Source organism: Anguilla anguilla, chromosome 9, assembly GCF_013347855.1.
Source record: "Anguilla anguilla isolate fAngAng1 chromosome 9, fAngAng1.pri, whole genome shotgun sequence".
NCBI lineage: Eukaryota > Metazoa > Chordata > Actinopteri > Anguilliformes > Anguillidae > Anguilla > Anguilla anguilla.
The window spans coordinates 41,194,055-41,213,192 of NC_049209.1; the positions used below are offsets into that span (position 1 = coordinate 41,194,055).

At 41.7% G+C, this 19,138-nt stretch overlaps 2 protein-coding genes across 2 annotated transcripts in view; both read left to right on the plus strand.

Moving 5' to 3' along the window:
• Nucleotides 1–3,171, plus strand: part of polq (polymerase (DNA directed), theta) — a 40,083-nt gene extending 36,912 nt beyond the window's left edge. Inside the window, exons 30-32 of the mRNA XM_035433279.1 lie at nucleotides 1,115–1,256; nucleotides 1,531–1,637; nucleotides 2,382–3,171. Coding sequence (XP_035289170.1) covers nucleotides 1,115–1,256; nucleotides 1,531–1,637; nucleotides 2,382–2,495 — 363 coding nt within the window. The 3' untranslated portion in view covers nucleotides 2,496–3,171. The remainder of the gene's footprint in view (nucleotides 1–1,114; nucleotides 1,257–1,530; nucleotides 1,638–2,381) is intronic.
• Nucleotides 3,172–3,994: 823 nt separating this feature from the next.
• Nucleotides 3,995–19,138, plus strand: part of LOC118236781 (mastermind-like protein 2) — an 88,633-nt gene continuing 73,489 nt past the window's right edge. The window contains exon 1 of the mRNA XM_035435407.1: nucleotides 3,995–5,347. Within this exon, the coding sequence (XP_035291298.1) occupies nucleotides 4,928–5,347 (420 nt within the window). The 5' untranslated portion in view covers nucleotides 3,995–4,927. The remainder of the gene's footprint in view (nucleotides 5,348–19,138) is intronic.

Here is a 19,138-nt window from a genome sequence, read left to right on the forward strand (position 1 = left end):
GACTCAACTCACACACACACATTACGTATTCAACCAAAAATGAGCAAACATTCAGAAGCCATGTGGTCTGAAGGATTCAGGTTTGTGTTCAAACAGCATGCCAAGGACAAAAGATACCTTTGCTAATATCAGAGAAGCAATTCTTGGTTCTCCTATGTCTGGAAAAAGTTTTAAAGCCATTTCCAAACAATATGAAGTCCATCATTCTACATTGTGAAAGATAATTTATAAATGGAGTTTATTCAAGTAAGTTTCCAGTCTACTCAGTAGAAGCGAATTCACTCCAAAATCACTGTATGTTGTTCCGAGATGTTGCAAAGAATCGTCAAGCTACATCCAGGGATTTACAGGCCTCCATCAACACTGTAAATGTTCATGTTCATGACTCCACCATTTGGAAAAGACTGAACAAGTATGGCTTTCATGGAAGGGTAGCCAGGAGAAACCCCCTTCTCTCCAAAACATTCCAGCACAGTTTAGGTTTGCAAAATTGCACCTGAATGAACCACAGTACTTCTGGAACACTGTCCTCTGGACAGACAAGACAAAAGTGGAGATGTTTGGCTGTGATGCACAACGCCATGTTTGATGAAAACCAAATGCTGCATATCACCACAGTAACCTCATACCAACTGTCAAGCATGGTGTGGAGGGGTGATTATTTGGGGCTGTTTTGCAGCCACAGGACTTGGACACCTTACAACTGTTAAGTCCACCATGAATTCCTCCCTATGCTAGCGTATTCTAGGGGAAAATGTGAGACCATCTGTCCGCAGCTAAAACTTGGCTGAAAGTGGATCATGCAACAGGACAATGAAACACATCAATAAATCTATGACCGAAGGGCTGAAGAAGAAATGAACCGAGAGTACTGGAGGAGGGTTAGTTATGTCCTAATATGCAACACCATGGAATTTGAAGAGGGTGTTCTTTCTTTTTCACATCACTGTGTTTCACTGTGAGTACCTACTACTCTGTCCATGTCTGTCAGTGTTCTCCTGTAAGCATTTCTCTATCACTGTAGAAGTAGTTTTAGCACAGAAGCACAAAATGTCTCTCTCTCTCTCTCTCTCTCTCTCTCATTCTCATTCTCTCTCTCTCTGATTCCCCTCAGGCGGAGCGGCAGGCGGTGAACACCACGGTTCAGGGCTCCGCTGCCGATATTGTAAAATCTGCCACCGTGGGAATCCAGCGGCGCCTGGAGCAGGCCTTCCCCGCCGTACCACGGTCACATGGTCACGCCTCCGCCAGAGCCGGTACCCCCACACCGCTTATCCCTTTCCCTATCACTTCACCTTTCGTCTTCTGCTCCCTTTCTCATCACCCTCTTCTCTCTCTTCCATTTATAATATCACGCTTGCGCATGTGTACAGGAGCATTTGCAGCACATTTTCCGGCACATTTTCCAGAATTGAATGTAGTTGTCTTTTGTGGACATTTTTTCATTGTTTTCTGTTCAATGAGTCTCTTCTTCTTCGTCATAGTAATATCATCACTCTATAAACCCCTGTTGTGCTTTTGTTTTGGCAGAGAACCTCAGACAGAGATGCCTCTCTCGGCCCTGTAGGGGAGCATTCTTTGTTCTGCAGCTGCATGATGAGCTGATCTATGAGGTGGCGGAGGAGGACATCATCCAGGTAACATTACAGTAGAAATCCCTTCATGATCCCGTCTGCACCGCTAATCATGGAAACATCTGCTGTGGGCCAGATACATATTGTAAATAACAATTAAGATGTGCATAAAATTTTGAGAAAACTCCTGCAGATGCATGATCATTTTCAACTAACAACATCACTTACCAAAACGGTACCTTTTGGTGTTTTAAATATTACTGAAAAATAGATGATTCTTTTGAAGTGTTTATTAATAAGAATATTACTGGTGTCTAAAGGGTTTAGGTCTTTCAGTAAAGCTAGCTAGTTAGTTTGCAGTTTATCAATCCAAGTGATATTATGTTAGGATTAACCTACATGTTATGCTGGCTAGCTATCGATAATCACAACAAGGCCAATACTTTGGCTAGCTTTGGGTAAGTATTTATTAGCTATTACATAACTAGAGCTAGCTGTCTGGATGAATGCAGTCTGCTTCTTTATGGTGGGGATCATTATCATCTGGCAGTTTAGGTTAGTTTAGGTTAAACCCATATCCCCTTGAGAACTTAAGGCAATCGCTAATTATTAAAAACTTTTTTTTTTTTTACAAAAAATGGTCAGGGCTTACAGTGTTTCCTAATCAAGCCCATGCGCACATCTTTTTATTTTTTTATTTTATTTTTTATTTTTTTTGGTGGGGCAGTTGGAGCACTTTGATAGTGAGGTTTTGATGCAGGACTCTCTGGATTCAGAAGTGTATTGTTTTTTGTTCTTTTGTTTCAGGTGGCTCAGATTGTAAAGAAAGAAATGGAATCTGTGATGAAGCTGTATGTGAAGCTTCGAGCAAAGATCAGAGTGGGACCCAGCTGGGGAGATCTTCAAGACCTGGACATTTAGACTCACACCTGTGTACAGGTGAACTTGAGGGTGCTGGAAGCTGACGGATCTACATTGGTTGTGTTCTTGAAGCCATAAAGAGGGATTCTCTAAACTACCTTAGAAGGAAGTTGTTTTAAGGGTGCGTTGTGCACAAGCACATGTATGTGTGTATCTGGTTGTGTGTGTTTGTGGTGTGTGTGTGCATGTGTGTGTGTCCGTGTCTGTGTTTGTTAGACATGTACAGAAACCTGACATGAATTGTTTTTGGCAACCTTGCCATGTACTTGAATACATTTTAACCAACACACGTAATATTATTATGTGATAAGATGCACTTTTTAGAAAATATTTTAATGGCTTTCCATAAGTCATAAAAATGTATTTGAGGACAGAAATTAAAAATACTTTACTGTTTTTAATATTTCCGTAGATTAAATTAAATGGATTAACTGTTCTATCAAACAGTGAGATTACTATGTATTATTTAAAACAAATGTGTCCAAGGTTGTAAATTACACTACCAGGGGAAATAACTCTATAAAACTATCTATGCAACTGATAATAGAATTGTATCTCAGTTCTTTTGCATTGTCAGATTTGCATAGTGTTCAAGGAAAGCAAAAAAAAAAAGTGTAATTTTACAGCTGTTAAATTTTTTGAAGAGAAAGACATCTGAAATAAAAATGTTACTGCATCATGTCCTTCCTCCTGATTAAATTTCACATTATTCCCTTGTGATGTGCATTCACTCCTGTCTGGCAGCTTCTGATATGCACAATAGAAATTATTACGCAATCTCAGGCTAGCCCTTTGGAAGCCAGCACTTCTTGGCCACTTGATATTTAGAACCCATCAAGTGGAGGTGCGTAATCTGCACGGAAAACTCACCGGAAACCACTCTAATGCATGTATGCATCTCAAAGATGTTGTAGGGAGGTGATCATTCGTTCATTCGTTTGTTTGTATGTTTATGATTAATACGGATTTCAGGCCCTGAGTCTGGGCCAAAGGCAGATGACTTGGCCGTGTGATAATCTCACACAACAAGACTTCCTGCACTCTTGTAACTAATAGCAGGAGAGAGTGTTCAGCAGTAACGCAAGATCCTAGCCCCCAGAGGCTTTGGGGTCTGACAATCAGTATGTCCCGAGACATGCGGCAACCTTAACGCATTTGCAGTCCACGTATTCTAAACGTTTGACATCTTTGCAACATTTTAAAAGTTGACTTAATTTTGATATAAATCACATGCCTACTGATATTTTCTGCCAATTGACATGCATCCGTTTTCAATCCCTTGGCTCAACTGGCTGATTCTCTGGTTAGAACTGTACTGCGTCCAACAGAAGGTGCAAAATTATGATTTGCCTGCGTGTAATGTGTGCGCTGTTCTCGCTGGTGGTTTTTATATCGTGTGTTAGTTGTATAGGCTACAATAGAACGTCAGTTTCACAAGCGCGCACTTATGTACAATTAGCTTCCACCCTCCTTTCTTATTCCCACAGTGTATGCTACAGGGTATCGCGGTGTAGTGTCCTACGGATTCCACTAGAGCCTGCAAATGAACGTTTCTTTCCGTGTTTCATGTTTCATGTGAAAATTTCACACAATGGGAGCCTGTAATGTTCTACGATCTCCGAGCAATTGAGGTGCAAGCGTACCGCCGAACAGCTGACTATAGGAAAGGCAAGAGACGTGCCGGTATCCGAGTTCGCTGAAGAACACCTCATATCTTAAAAGCTACTGTTTGCAAGAAGGAATACCTCTACTTTCTCGAAAAGCTGCGATTGAAAGGGAATGCAGAGAGTATCCTACACTGAAAACCGCTGGAAGTTTGTTGGTTCGGTCACTGTGAACGGATATGTAGATATATTTTTTAAATGATTTATTCACTTTTTTATTATTATTTATCAAGTTTTCGCCGAGAAACATAGAAAATGATTCAGAATAGCGGAGATGGTTTTACACGTTTTAATGAATACATCTTTGAAGTGTCCATGAGGGATTGCCCTGCACGCGCACTGTCGAAAGAAAATGTGCGTGTAGCCTATGACATATCTCTGTGTGTAAAATCTGCCTAAACAAGAATGTCGTCTGAGATAATGCGTATTAGAAATAGAAGATATTCCACGATATTGCTCTTGTTTTGGACGTATAGTAAATGAGAGATTAGGCTATATCATTGGGAAGTCGATTATATTGATTACGCTCTTCGTGAGTGGTTGCTTTTCCTGTCTACATTTAGCTGGATAGTCGTAGTAACAGCTTACATATGATGGATGTCAAAGTGCAAACTGTACAGCTTCTTGACCTGCAATGTCACTCACTCATAAAGCCTACATTACCAGAATTCTGTTCGATTAGTTTGCTGTCCACTTACAAATAACTTTCCTCGACGTTGCTTTAAAACTTTGAAACAGAATCTGATCATCACAGCAGTTTTTACGAGGATGGGGGATGCGGCTCTTCCTCAGCCTGCGGCAGGGGGATTTGTACCCATGTTAGGTGTTGGCATGGTCGGATCTGTGCCTGGCACCGTCGCCGAGCCGGTTTGTGGGACCAGGGGCTCCGTCGTGCCCCCACTGCACAACGCGATAGTGGAACGTTTACGAGCTAGAATTGAATCGTGTAGAAGGCATCACTCAAGCTGCGAGAGTCGCTACCAGCGTGGCCAAGCGGAGACTTCGGACCGTGAACACGAGAATACGCTTCATCTTCTTAATATTGTAAACCAGGGCCCGGGGCACAGGAAACCCAAGGCAAATAAAGCCACCACTCGCCAACCATCAGAATATAACAGCAAGGTGAACGGTGAGCAGAAGTCCCTACATGCAGTGGGATGTGAGCCGAAGAATTCTACGCGAATAGCAGTAAGTTACCAAAAAGTTTTTCACCGTTTGCTACATCAGCCTCTCGTTATGTCCTTCCATGTGGGTGTGTATTGCAGTTGCTACGTGAATACGACGTCTTGTTGGCCTGGTCACCGCGTTTTTTCTTCTGACAAAAATTGAAAACTTCAGATCTGTCACTCGCACCCATCTTAAAACGTTTGATGGACGAGACATAGGTTGTGGTTTATTTCGCCGACTGTGCGGGTGTCTGTAAAGAGGGACTTTACATCTTTCTTGGGGTTGTCCCCAGGGACTGTTTGATGTTTCCATAATGCTGAATCAGTTTCTCATAGCTAAATTGTAATTTGCAATCTCTCCCACCGGATGGATGAGTCATTTGTACGAGACGGAGTTGCAAAAACAGACTTATGGATTTGCGGAATAGGCAATATGAAATTACTTTGCGGACATTTTCAGGCGTCAAACCAAGAATGACGTATAACCCATTTTGATTCCACAACTGTCGCAGGGTGACAAACTTTTGTTTTCTATTTAATCGTGTCTTGTGGACCCAGTTTCTGTCTCAAATGAGTGCATGTAGCCTACTTCCATGTTATCTACTAAACCCAGCCATTATACCGATATTACATTCTGTGAATAACTCTCTCAAAGGTATACCTGTAGGCCATGTGTTTCCAATCGCCTACTGTTCCACTAAGTGTTTTACATAAACGTTTACATTTGCAGAAAATTGGGCTGAGAGTCTGAAACTAAGGAATTGTCCAGTTACCATTTAGCTACTATTGAATTTAAATAATTTTAAAATCGAGGTAGCCTACGTTTGTTGCTATTGGTAGTTTCACACATTTCCCTATACATAATACACCCACTTTGTACAAGGAATAATTTTCACACACTTCTGGTTTCTTGCCATATGTATTTTTTTCAAGTAGGCCTATAAGTGCAAGCAAGCGATCAAGGTGATATAGAGTTATTAGCAATTGCAGTAGGCTAACCTGGATATGGTTCCGAAAACTTCAGTTGACCAGGCTATCCAGGCTGCAGTTTGCCCAAGATGAAAAGACCTGTAGCCTGCATTTAGTCATTTGGTGCTATTTTTATCATATCGTAATATTAATAACGCCGTGGTGGTAAAATATGACCTGCTAATAACCTGGCTGTTGAATTTTGTTTCTTCAACTGCCGCTTTTCTCTTAACTGACACATGTTCAGGCAACATTCGTAGGTGGAATAGGCTACTGCACTTTCCACGGGTTCTGTGGTTTCACATGGCTCGCAATGAGAGTAAAGTACATGGTAAAATGACATTTCCTGTAATAAAGCCCCCGCAGAACAGCAAGGGCTGCAGCGAGCTTTCCAGTTGCCTTCTGAAAAGGTTGCTTATGCGACAATTGTTTCGCTACACGCACGTTCGCATACTCTTCGCATACACGTGCTGCACCTTTGGCTATCGTTTGCGGGATGGAAAAGGCACAACATATTAGACGGGACACTGGGCACGTCCCCTTTTTTCTTGGGCTTTTTTGTGATTTTTTACACACAGCCCCGCCCACACTGCCTTCTGTTTGCTGTTTAAAAATAAATAAATAAATAATATATAAGAAGTTGTTTTTTGTTTGTTTGTTTGTTTTTACAAACGAAGTTACAAAAACCCTTACTGTATCAATATAAAATTATAATAGAATGTTCGTTGCAATTACCTCCTAAATGCGGTAGGTTTGTAGTTAGCTTCACTTTAAGTAATGAACCTGAATTTCATTTCAGTCAAAATGTTTTCAACTCTGGATACTATGCTGTCAACGTGACCAACATGACGTAGCTCTGTTGCAACATGGAGTAAACTGGAAGTCTTCGTTGTAGGCACACATCATGCACCTGATATGTTACCAGAACAGGACGTTGAAATCTGAGAGCTAGTTCCAGATCATCTGGTTTCAGTTTAGACAGTAGGATTATTCCCTTTGGTACACAGAGAAACAATGCTTGAACAGTATTAGACTGCAAAATCTAGAACACTACATTTTTAATAGCCAGATTCTATAGGGAATTGGCTAAATTTTAATGCAACATAAGAGATTGGTCTTTTAAAATAACATACAGTAGAAAGGAATCCTGTTTATAATGTATTGTCTGTTGTCACAGTGGAAATTAATCAGGAGCTGATGAACAACCTCAAACTGGCTGCAATAAATTGCAGTGGGTAGCATGTGACCCACTGCAATGTTATAGGGGTTGCACCAAACAATGTGTTATGTCCTTATGTACAGTGTAGAGTCATGTACACCAGGGTTACCTGAATGAGGACTGGGCTGCCAGAGGGTTGGGATATCCCATATCATATGACTGCACAGCTAGACAAATGTCTGTCAAATTTGTTATTGGCCCAGACCCATCTCTTACACTAGCACAAGCTATGAGAAGGGGAAGAAGCCTCTTTTTTATGTTGGATTCCCTTGGAGAGGTCGAGCAACAAGGCTGTCTGGCAGTCCATTCCTACCTATGGGTAGGTGAGTATCACATCATTCCCTTTCACTTCAGAATGGAGTGCCAGAGAGCTGGGAACATGTACCCAAGCTGCCATGCAGCATTAGGCCCAGAACATACCCTAAGCAAATATGCAAACAAGGACACTTAGAGTGATGCAAAGTTGATTTCACCATCGTTGCGTTCTAAAACCTGTCACCTGAAATTCTTAACGCAATGCAAGCACAAGCTGCATTTCCAAGCTGCATTGCCAAGCGTCACAGCGACAGGCTTTTTACATATGATCCATTTATACTGCTATATACTGAATGATTATGAATGGATTATATACTGCTATATAGTGAAGCAATTCAGGTTACTGAAAGTACCTTGCTCAAGTGTACAACAGCATTTTCCCATATGCAAACTTTATGTTACAAGCCCAGTTCCTTATCCATTATGCTACTCTGCCACTCCACTCACAAAGCTCAGCTCAGTCTCCTGAAGCTGACAAGCACACTTAGGGAAGTAATATACCAGGTACTGTTCATGTCATGGCTTAAAAAAAAACTGTATATTATTGGGAAAGCTAAGTCACTGAGCATGGTATACAGCTGAGTATACAGTTATATCAGTAACTTAAGAAAAGAGGATTAAAATCAGGGTTCTACCCTTTTCATAGCTTATTCTAGCATAAAGAGTGTGCCTGGGCCTATAGTGAATTAGATATTGCCAATTCAGGCATGCAACATGAGATATCCAAACCTCCTGGCAGTCCATTTCCAAAAAGAAAGGGTACGTGCCATAAAAGATGAAGTTGCGTGAGGTTTTATGCTAAATGGCTTTTCTGAGTTTGGATTCATAAGGTTATGCATCCAAAATGTGAGTTAATCTCACAAGGCTTGTCACTCAATCTGCTGTTGCTTTGGCAGAAATAGAATGTATTTATTTCTGATATTTTGGCTATGTAAAATGTAATGGCCATGCGCTGAAAGTGCTAACATTGTCCACCATGTTGTCCTGGATCTTGACTCTGCTGAAGAGTGGTGTTTGTGTGCTGAGAAGAGGCGTGCATGGGCTGGCGCTTCTATTAAATCAGCGGTTTGTTGGGTAAACTGGTGCGGTAGATAGGAAGGTGAAACAAGTGGTTGGTTGTTGATTTTTAGAAACAAACACAAAAACATATTTACCGTAGATTAGAGCATATTCAGATACAAGTGGCATATGAATAGGTGGATGCGATTCTGTTTACAAAGTGGATGTGCTGCTGTGGTTTTAATATGTGGGCTGGGAGAAAGCAAACACTAATGCGCAGTTCATCCTGCCAAATGCTATCCTGGCAGAACACTCTGTCTATGAGCCTCAGCAGACAGGGGCAGACTTAGGAGCAGGTGAGGAGGTGGGTGGTTTACGGTTGACTGTCAATCTCTCTCTCCCTCACCTCTCGCTCTCCACCCCCCCCCCCCCCCCACCCCCACTCTCTCTTTCTCTCTCTCGCTCTCCCTCCATTGGTTGAATTAATTAAAATGGCTTCGTACCCCGAAGCTATATGGTCATATCGTATACCAGGGTCTCAGTTGACTGCGCTACTTTAGATTCATCCCCTCCCCCATCCCGGAGCTTCCAGACCACTGCCACAACATAGTTTTTCATGACTGAGGATTGCCAGATGTTCTCAGAAAAACATTCAGGGATTATTTCTGTTTGATTGGTGGAAATGGTTACAGAGAAACTCTATTTTTCAACTCTGTGCTGTCTTCTGAACCATTAATTGCCCTTGCCAGTTACACAGTGTTTTCATAAACACTAAAAACCTGCACAATAGCGATAGCAGGGCCTTAATGTACTCTCAGTATCAATGTGCAACTTAGCTCAGACACTAGAGAGGGTCAACCGGGAGTATGGTGTTCAAACAGGGTAGATTCATTCAGCTGGCCTAAATGGTCTGTCTTTCTCTTGATCCTCAAATTTCTCTTTCTCTCTCACTCTCCCTTTCTGTCCAGAGGCTAAGCAACTGAAATTTAGTGAATTCATGGCAGTTCCAAGGTTCATCAATGTTTGGAATGTTCTTTTTCAGTTTCATTTATTGCAGACTCACATTGTGATTGCACTATTAAATTATCTCCCACTCTCTGTCTGGCGACAGCCCAGGTCAGACTTTATTATTATTTTTTAGTTATTCTTTAATATTACATAAATTATAAATGTTGCTTGTATTGAACGGGCCTCAGAGGCTGACTAGTGGAAGACTCTCTAGAGCATACAGGTTAATATGAGGCCTCCCCAGTAAATGTTAGGATCCATGGAATACACTTCCTGACACTGTTTACATGAGGCCAAACAAACTTCTGGAAATGCAATTGGTAGACAGTGTCCTCCTGATAATGCAATGCATTGTGTACAGGGATGAGTCTCTTATTTGTTCATTGGCAGCAATTACAGATATGGACTTGTTATGGATATAGTGTGTAGTGTGTGTGTGTGTGTGTGTGTGCGCGTGAGTGCATGTGTGTGTGTGTCCAAATGTTTCATATTTTAAATATGTTCTTAACAGAGCTCTCATCCTCTGGTACTGGTTTGTTCAACAAAGAGTTTCAAACCTGTGCTCAAAATGATTTTGTGTCTGTGTGTGTTCTTGTGCATGCATGCGTGTGTATGTGCAAGCATGCGTTTCTGATGGAAGTATACAGCCAGAAATATGAGCAAGTACAGAGGAATGAGCTAAAGGCCATTTTAATTATGGGGCCTGTCTCCTTCAATGACACCCTTCAGACAGTCTGTACTGTGTGGTATGGGCACAACAACCTGTTTACATTCATACTAAGAGTCACCTAGGACCACACATCAGAAAAAGGAAACTCAGTGAAAGTGTTTGGTTGGCTGCTTCAAGCTTTTAAGCAGGCCAAGAAACAGGCACAGATGCAGTTAGGTACATTTAATTAAACTCCCGCTTTTTAATTTTAAAGACTACGTGAATTTTTTTCAGTATGTTCTATGATGATTGCTAGCTGAACTAACATCAGCATCTGGAGAATCAGCAGTTTCTTCACCACCTACACAATCCAGCTCTTAGTCCAGGTGCTGGTCATTTTCTCATGTGCTACAACTCCTTCCTTGCTGGACCTCTGCTGCTTATCCAGAACACTGCAGCTCACCTGTAGGTGATTTATATAGTGGTATTTACTTGTCTACTTTGCTAATATTGCATTTTGTATTAATGAGACTAGCACTGATGATCTCTACTTTTTCAAGTCACTCTGGATAAGGGCCTCTGCCAAATGATTATAATGTAAGGTAAGTTAGGTAACCACTGATCTTTTTTTTCCACAAACAACTCGTCCATAGGTTGACGATTGATGTCATTTCCATTGCAATGTACTTTTCAGAAAATTCCCTGTTCATTCAGACATCTTCAAGGAAACCAGGTCAAATTCTGAAAATATTCTCAGACTGTGCTGGTTCATTTTTCTTGTGTGTTCATGGCTGGCAGTGAATTGGCTGGCTGGCAATGTGCACATTTGCCAAATCCCTGCTCCTCTGCCTGTATTTCTTTTTCTAAAATGTGTTCAGGAAATTTCTGGGCATGATGCTCTTTTCTGTGTGAGGAGAGGAGGGTGTGGCTACAGAGCCTGTTGGGTGGGATCAGGTTTCAGCTGAGCATTTGTAGCCAGCTAGCTACTGCAATGACAAAAGTGAAGAAACAAAAGTATAGCGAAGTGAAACAATAAGCCGACAGTCAACCTTGGAATTGCTTTTCCTCGATGGTGACTGTTGAAGTTCAGAAAGAGGATGAAAAAAGCATGTTAGCCAGTTTTCTGTTGGACGTTTTAGTAATGTTACTTCTAGCTATCCAGCTAGCTACGTTAGGTTGCTAGATGGCAGAAGCCGGGCACTCTGGGTGAGTGGGCGATGTTGAAGATGGAGGAGGAGACTTCTTTGATTGTAAACACATGACCACAGCAAGGCAAAAATCCTGCATAATATGCTTTTAGGGATGAATCGCCTTTGTGTCTCACAGGGCAGTACGGCATTGGGGCGCGAGAGGGAATATGTATGGAAAAGTGTTCCGGTGTTCCCGCACTCCTCTTTGAAGTTGTCTGAATCAAAGCTGGAGGTAGCCTGAATCTTCGCCCCGCTCCGCTTTGATACTGAATAATTAGCCCAGCTCTACAGGGGCCACCCGCAATGTAAATGTGGATCCGCGCTTTAATGGGGGTTGGGGTCAATCTGGTGGATTTGTTTGCTCCGTGGATCCCTCGCGCATTGTCTTGTAAAGGGAAGAAATTGGTTTGCACGGGTTCATTCATGGCCCACTTGCATGGATTAATCAAGGGCTCTTTAGGAACAGGTGAAATGAAAGCCGTGTTTGTTTGCGGCAATGTACTTTAATCCAACATAGAGACAGTACCGTTTTTTCATATTGTGAGAATTAAATTAATATTAGAGTGCTGTTTATGTCTTTACAATTTTGCAAAAGGATCATTTCCCAATGTATGTACAGTATGTATCAATATTCTGTGCATTACAAACGTGAATCTGTTAGCCATGTGTTAGACTGCTGTTTGAAGCAAACACATGCTATGGGTAAACACAAACAGACCTGCACACGATGTCTGTGCATATATAGAATACAGTTAAAAACTAAATATGAACTCACTGAGGAAAAGGCCTTTTCCATCCGCTTTCTACACTGCTATGTATAGGTTAGATTACCTATGGCAAGTACCTACTTCACAGTGTCCACTGTAACAACAATGAAGAATACCTAATTAGTTCCCCACATAATTAGCCGTGACTCAAATACATAAACAAACAAGCTTCAGTTTATAGATCAAGGGTCTGCAGCCCTTGTCCTGTAGAGCCACAGGGAGTGCTGGTTTCCATTGTTGCTCAGCACTTAATTGATCAATTAAAACAGTTAAATTACCAGTTTTCTTGGATCTGAATTGCTTACTGATTTTAAGATTCTTCAGGACCCAAATTTGTGCTGTCTACAGAATAAGTTCACATTGTTGTGTGTGAGTACATATGTGATTTCAAGCACTAGTGTTCTTATAAGAACCCTGTCCCCTTCACATACCAACATATTCTGTCACACACAGCACACATACACACACGTAAGCTCTCTCTCTCTCTTTCTCTCTCTCTCTCTCTTTCTCTCTCTCTCTCTCATTCATACACACACTGTCAGCACGCTGCTCGTGATTTATTTAGCTTGCTTAAAAGTTCCAGTGAAGGCATTAGAGCTTCGAAGGGAGCTGAAGGGCTTTGCTTCTCGATTATTTATATATTTTATTATTTATTTTGTGGGGTGGAGGTAGACTGTAATATAGGAGGACATGTGCCTGGAGGGGTAAAGTAAGGTGGTGGTCCAGTTTGTCCTGAGGTCTGGGTAACAGGACTGGTTGACTGGAAAACCAGCCACCCTTGGAATGCCTCTAATTTCACCATAGACTTCTGGTCTTAGCGGATCCTGGTTTCCTGCCTCTGAACTCCAGGAGTGGGAGGAAATGACCCTGAAAGGGAGATGCGAAAGACAGCTTGGATTCAGCAATACTGGGGTCTACACACCCTAGTCCTGGGTCAGCTGATGTTTGTTTTTACCTTAAGATTCACTACAAAATTGAAATTTTAACCATTTTATTTTGTATGCATTTAAGAAAAAATAAAACAGAAACACCAGAACACCTGACATCTCTACAAAACCAGGGTTGAAGTCTCAGCACTAATGTGAGAATTATTTCATAATTAATGACAGACACATTCATACCAGTGCGAACACTAGACTATGCTTCCCAGAGGGTCGACAGTCAAACTGAAAGTATAATTGCAGTGCAATGTGCTGTATCATTTTGTCCATTCACATGACTCACATCCTGATATAGGAGGTAATAATGTTGATGCCTAGATTGTCATGTCATGTCTACAGCTGATATATGTGTAAGACATTAAACTAACAGGCATTTTTTTAAATTGTTCAGTCAGTTTTGTTTCATTTAAACAGGTTCTCGTTGGAGGTGACTACCTAATTTAAACAGGCTCCCCTCAGTGTAGGGATTATTGGTTTAGCATTGTGGAGACTGTGTTCAGTTTTGTGGTGGAGTTGCTTTGTGATTCTGTTTTGTCATTTAAATTTCATATCAGACATTGGCTCTGTCATATTGCTGATTTTTATGTAAATTCCAGGAGATCAATACAAACCTGCATTTCCTTTCATGGCTGACAGGTCTGCTGACAGATTCCTCATATCAAACCAAGACAAGCTGCAGACATCGCTGTGTGAATACTTTTATTTTATTCTTTTGTTGTGGTTGCTTATTTCCATTTTAGGCCTTCTCGTTGTCAACCAGTCAAAAATGATGGCAATCACTGCATCAAGTAACAGTCAAAACAATGGTATGCACTTCGAAACCGAAAACTGAGAAGTAATAAAAAATCTGAGATGAAAGTAATAAATTACAGAGCTGAGAGCTGCCGCATAAACCAGCAAAAACACATTTTTTATTCATACCAAATTCACATTTATAATCTCTCGAGGCTTTTAACAATTTGTAGTATTGCGCACAGACAGCAACACATGTATAACTATTTTATAGTCTGTGCATCATTAATAAATCTACATAATAAATAGGGACATAATACTGCAGTCTGTCAAAATGTTATCATTTATGTCACTGTCAAGTGAGAGAAAACGGAAGCAAAGGTTGGAACTGGCTCTGAAGGCCAGTTTTGTGATGCTAGGATTGACTAAATGCTGACGTAATTGTATTGCTTAGTGACAGATAGAGTGATCAGTGAGAGAAATGAATGTATAAACATTTCTTACGTCACAGATTGCAATCAATACCGTTACAATGTCCTCATTGAGCAAATCCTACTGTCACGCAACTGGACTTTAGAGCAAACTGTCGTAATATTTCCACATTTATTATGTGGATTTATCCAAGAATTATAGAGCAGTTTAGTTCATTGTGAGTGAGACATTGTGACAGTGACTCGGTGGCTAATGCCATTAGACATTTGTGGTTGTGACCCCGTCGATACGGTCACGTCTGCTGAATCTTTGCAGTTGCTATACTGTACTATGCACAGTGTTACTGAACATTTCTGGTTGTGTTCCTCTGACATGTCCTCTGACTCTGGCATCAACAGTAATTGACAAAAGTAATATTAATGTATGTTTAGAAAGGTATAAACTTTGTTTACACACATTACAGCATATCTTATTCATACAATGCTTTATAAATGGGTGAAATATTTGACCTTGATGTACCTGTTAAAAACAATAAGTTTGTGTTGTGTTTCTAGAACGTATTGAAAAAAGTCAACGGCATGCACTGCAATGGTTAAGATACCACAGAAGAATTCTTCCTGTCCACATTCACAAAATATTTGTATTTTAACTTGTATTTAAGGCTTGTCAAACCTCTTACTTTAGGCTAGATAAGCAGGTCTGTGCAGTTTTCTCTTTACACTCAAAATAAATACAGATAAATACACTTATCTTATATCGATAAGATAAGTGCTGTTTCGTTCATTAAAATATAACAGATTACTTAAATGTCACTAAACAAATGGTGATGTCTGGCTGCAATCAAAACCGCTCAAGGAAAAAAACACACAACTCGATCACTGTTTTTATGTTTCAAAGACAGCAACCAGACATTGAATGGCTTTCCAACAGTGAAGTCACCAGGGATCAGACAAATATACAGTAAAGGATTTGGGGTGAACCTAGGGTTTGGCTTTTGTCTGTATGTGTGCATTTCACTGCTTTGGAACCAAGGCGGAGTCTGTGTCTGACTGCGCCGGTGTGTGAGAATTACTGATTGGATAGGAATGTCATTGCCTCATCGCCGATGGCCGGGAGCGGTGAGCAGCCGCTCCGGTGCCCGGGTCTGAGGTTTATGGAGAATTCGGAACATCATGGACATTCCTCAGACGAGAGTGCAGGGAGACCAGCTCTGCCAAAGTGCCGTATGCTTATGAAGCCGGGTAGTGCCAAAGAATTCTGGCTCAGCCTCAACGTGACTTTCTTTCCCACCAAGCTCAAAAGCCCGAATGCTGAGACTATTTTCCGTTGTTGCTGCATTTTTTAGGGAGTGTGTTCCATGGCCTCTCATTTTTTAAATTTATTTTTACATTTTTTTACTATCAGCAAATATCCCCCTCGGTACACGTACCACCAGAGTAATCGGCTTGACGCTGAGGCTTTGGAAAGCTTAGTTATATTTAGTCCTTTTTTTCCCCCCTTGGGATCTTTTGGGTGATGAAAAGATGACACTGTCAACAGCTGTAAAGGTGCAGCAGAAACGGATGAGGCCATTATCAAGCTTTCCGCTGCGGTCAGCCCTTAAATATCGCCCGAGCGAGGAGCTGCCTGGGTGAGACGCGCAGGGAAGAGGCCCCCGTCCTGCAGTCTGTAAAAGACAGGCGTCAGGGCCTCAGGGACTCTGGGCTGACGGGAGGGGTGGTTTACATGCAGGTCTTATCCTTTAATCTTTGAAAAGAGGTGAAATTGCAGAATAGACAAAACACAATCAAGCAATCCACTCTTTTGAGTGTCCTCTGCAGCCCTTCCCACCTACACACAGACACACACACTTTGTCATATTCTGTTTCAGATAGCCATGTTATTTTTTTCTCTCAGAATGGTTTCTCCATTTCTCTGACAGATTTTGCACCTACTGTACCGTCTTCTCTGTGTTAACAAGCAGCTCCATCTTTCTTTGTGATAATCGGATAAACAGGGTGCCATAATAGTGAGAAGAACACTCAGTGAACTTGATGACGATGATTAGGAGGTTTTACCAGCACATGCTTCAAAAAGAAATGGTCTTGCTTACAGTTGGAGCTTAAGAGTTCGTGGAAAAAATCGAACACTGGAGAAATAAGAAGGTAAAAAAAATAGTTTTGTCGGCTCGCTCGCTGCAACGTTGTAAACAAGTTCACGGTTCTTTAATATTAGTGTCAAGTTGGAACTGCAGAGGGAAAAAGAAGCTATGGAGTGAGTGGGGTCACGGGGTCACGGGGTTGGTGGGGGGGGGTGTTTAAATATTTCCATTCATGCTTGATGTGATTTCTGTCTAACTCGGGTCTGTCAGCTCTAAGGTCTGTCAGGTTTTTCCTGCCTGGCAGAAACAGAAGGAGAAAAAAGAGTGTGAGAAACAGGGAAAGGGGGAGGTAAAAAAGAGTGTGTGAGAGCGAGAAAGAGAGGAGGGAGAAAGGGAGGGGCAGAGAATGATAGATGTGGAAAGAGAGAGGAGGAAAGAGGAGGTGCCACAGAAAGAGAGAGAGGGTGTGGGGAGTTTGTCTCTCAGAGTCCCTCGATGAGTGCTGTCCTTTGTCAGTCTCGCCTGAAATTGGACCCGAGTGGGACCTTGGGAGCATGCAGGTAGACAGACATGTGTAAGCCATCGAAGGATGTGGGCCACAGCATGAAAGGTATGGATCTCAAACTCCACTCCCAGAGAGCCACACTGCCCGCAGGTTTATCTCCAGCCCTGGTGCGTCGCATTGGCTGAAGATTTAACTTCAGTTCTAGAGGGCTGCAGTGCTTGCAGGACTCGCAGTACAGTCCTGGGGGATCACAGTGTCTGCTGGATTTTGATATGTTTTAGCACTTAAGTGCTTTAAAGTAATTGATTAACTTGAACTGAGTCTACAAACCTTGTTTCCAATATTTTATGCTGATTAAAAGGAAACTTGAAAAAAGAACAGACCGTGTGGCCTTACAGGACTAGAGTTTGAGATCCCTGATGTAATGTGAAAGAAATTATACACAGAAACTGCTTTGCTTCTGCACCTCCCCAAACCCTATGTCTAATGCTACCAGGCAACACAATCCAGTCCCTGGCTTCCTGATGTGACCCCCAGAAAAAACTCCCCCTCCTTCCTTCTCCCTCCCTCTCTTGTTGACCAGTATCTCCAGATCTTAGACCTGATGTTGTTCTCCAGAAAAATGACTGAAGGGTGACTGTGTGTTGCAAAGCTGTCACCCAACTTCAACATCTGTCTAGAAGACAGAACCTTTTACAAATTCCTGTTTTTTCAAGTGTGAGGATGGGGGTAGATGTGTAGACGAAAGTCATAGTTAAATAGCTGAAAACATGATAGCTATGTAAAGGCAATAAATGGAAAGCTGTGCACTGTATACAAATCAATTCAAATTCAAGGATAAGATTCCCATTCAAGGGAAAGATAAGCAATGCTAATGTGGCTGCTGCTCTGCCACTGCTCCTACAGGCTAATGAGACAAGCTAACGCTACATCCTAACACGGCTATGTCTGATCACCAAAGGCTGCAGCCTGTGCCTGGTTTTTGATTGTGCCCATAGGACTGACTGCTGTCTGTCTGCTTATAATGATCTGAGCAGCTCATACGGTGGGTCTTTCCATCTGTGCAGCGTTTACAGTGGGACTTTCTCTCTGTTAGTTGTGCGGAATGCCTTATCGGAAATGTAATTTTGCCATATAATATGGATCTATTGGGAAACATAATGATAAATGTATTTAACAGCAATGTATTTTTAAGAAATAGCAATGTCTGAAAGTTACCATAATTAGTATATTCACCCTTATAAGGGATCCGGTAAGCCAGTAAGATTTATTGGGGTAGCTTCAAAAGAGCAAAACACCCTGGGGTTAGAGTCCCCCGGTCAGGAAATGAGAGAGCGGGCTCCCGTTTTTTCGCCAAAGCAAAGACCCCCACCTCCCACCCACCCCCTTGGAATGTGGGGTCAGATGGGGAGGGCGTGGGGCAGGCCGGAGTTCAGGCGTGTTTACAGCACACCACGGGATCTTTCTCAGGGTCTGGCAAGCTTCGCCCAGTTCCGTTTCCCAGGCTCTGGCTCCACGGCACAAGCTGGGAAAAGTCCCCGCCCCTTTCTCTCCTCTTAACCCCTCTTCTCCTCCTCCTCCTGCTCCTCTCTCCGAAATCGGCAAACAGGGAGACAAGGGTCTCACCAGGCTTGGCATTCATGCAGTCATTTGTTGTATGATTTCAGTAAGAGTATTGTGGGAGGTACCATCAATGTGACTGTTTATTTTAAAAAAAGAAACAAATGTAAGTTAGTACATATTAGTATGGAAGGCTTGTGAGTGAAGCCACTGCAGTTATAAAAACTTTTTTAAAATGTAAAGATAACCAAATTTCATTGTAAGTTTAATAACACATGAAAATGCCTGCTTATGAAATATGGTTCAGTGAATTTTTAGGGGAAGGGAATGAAGGGAATCTGTACTTGGGCTTCACAAGTACAGATTTACTGTGCCATTTCTCAGTTTGACAGTTTATTCATTCACTTCGGTGTATGGTTTGAGTGTAATATTTACACTGCTAATTTA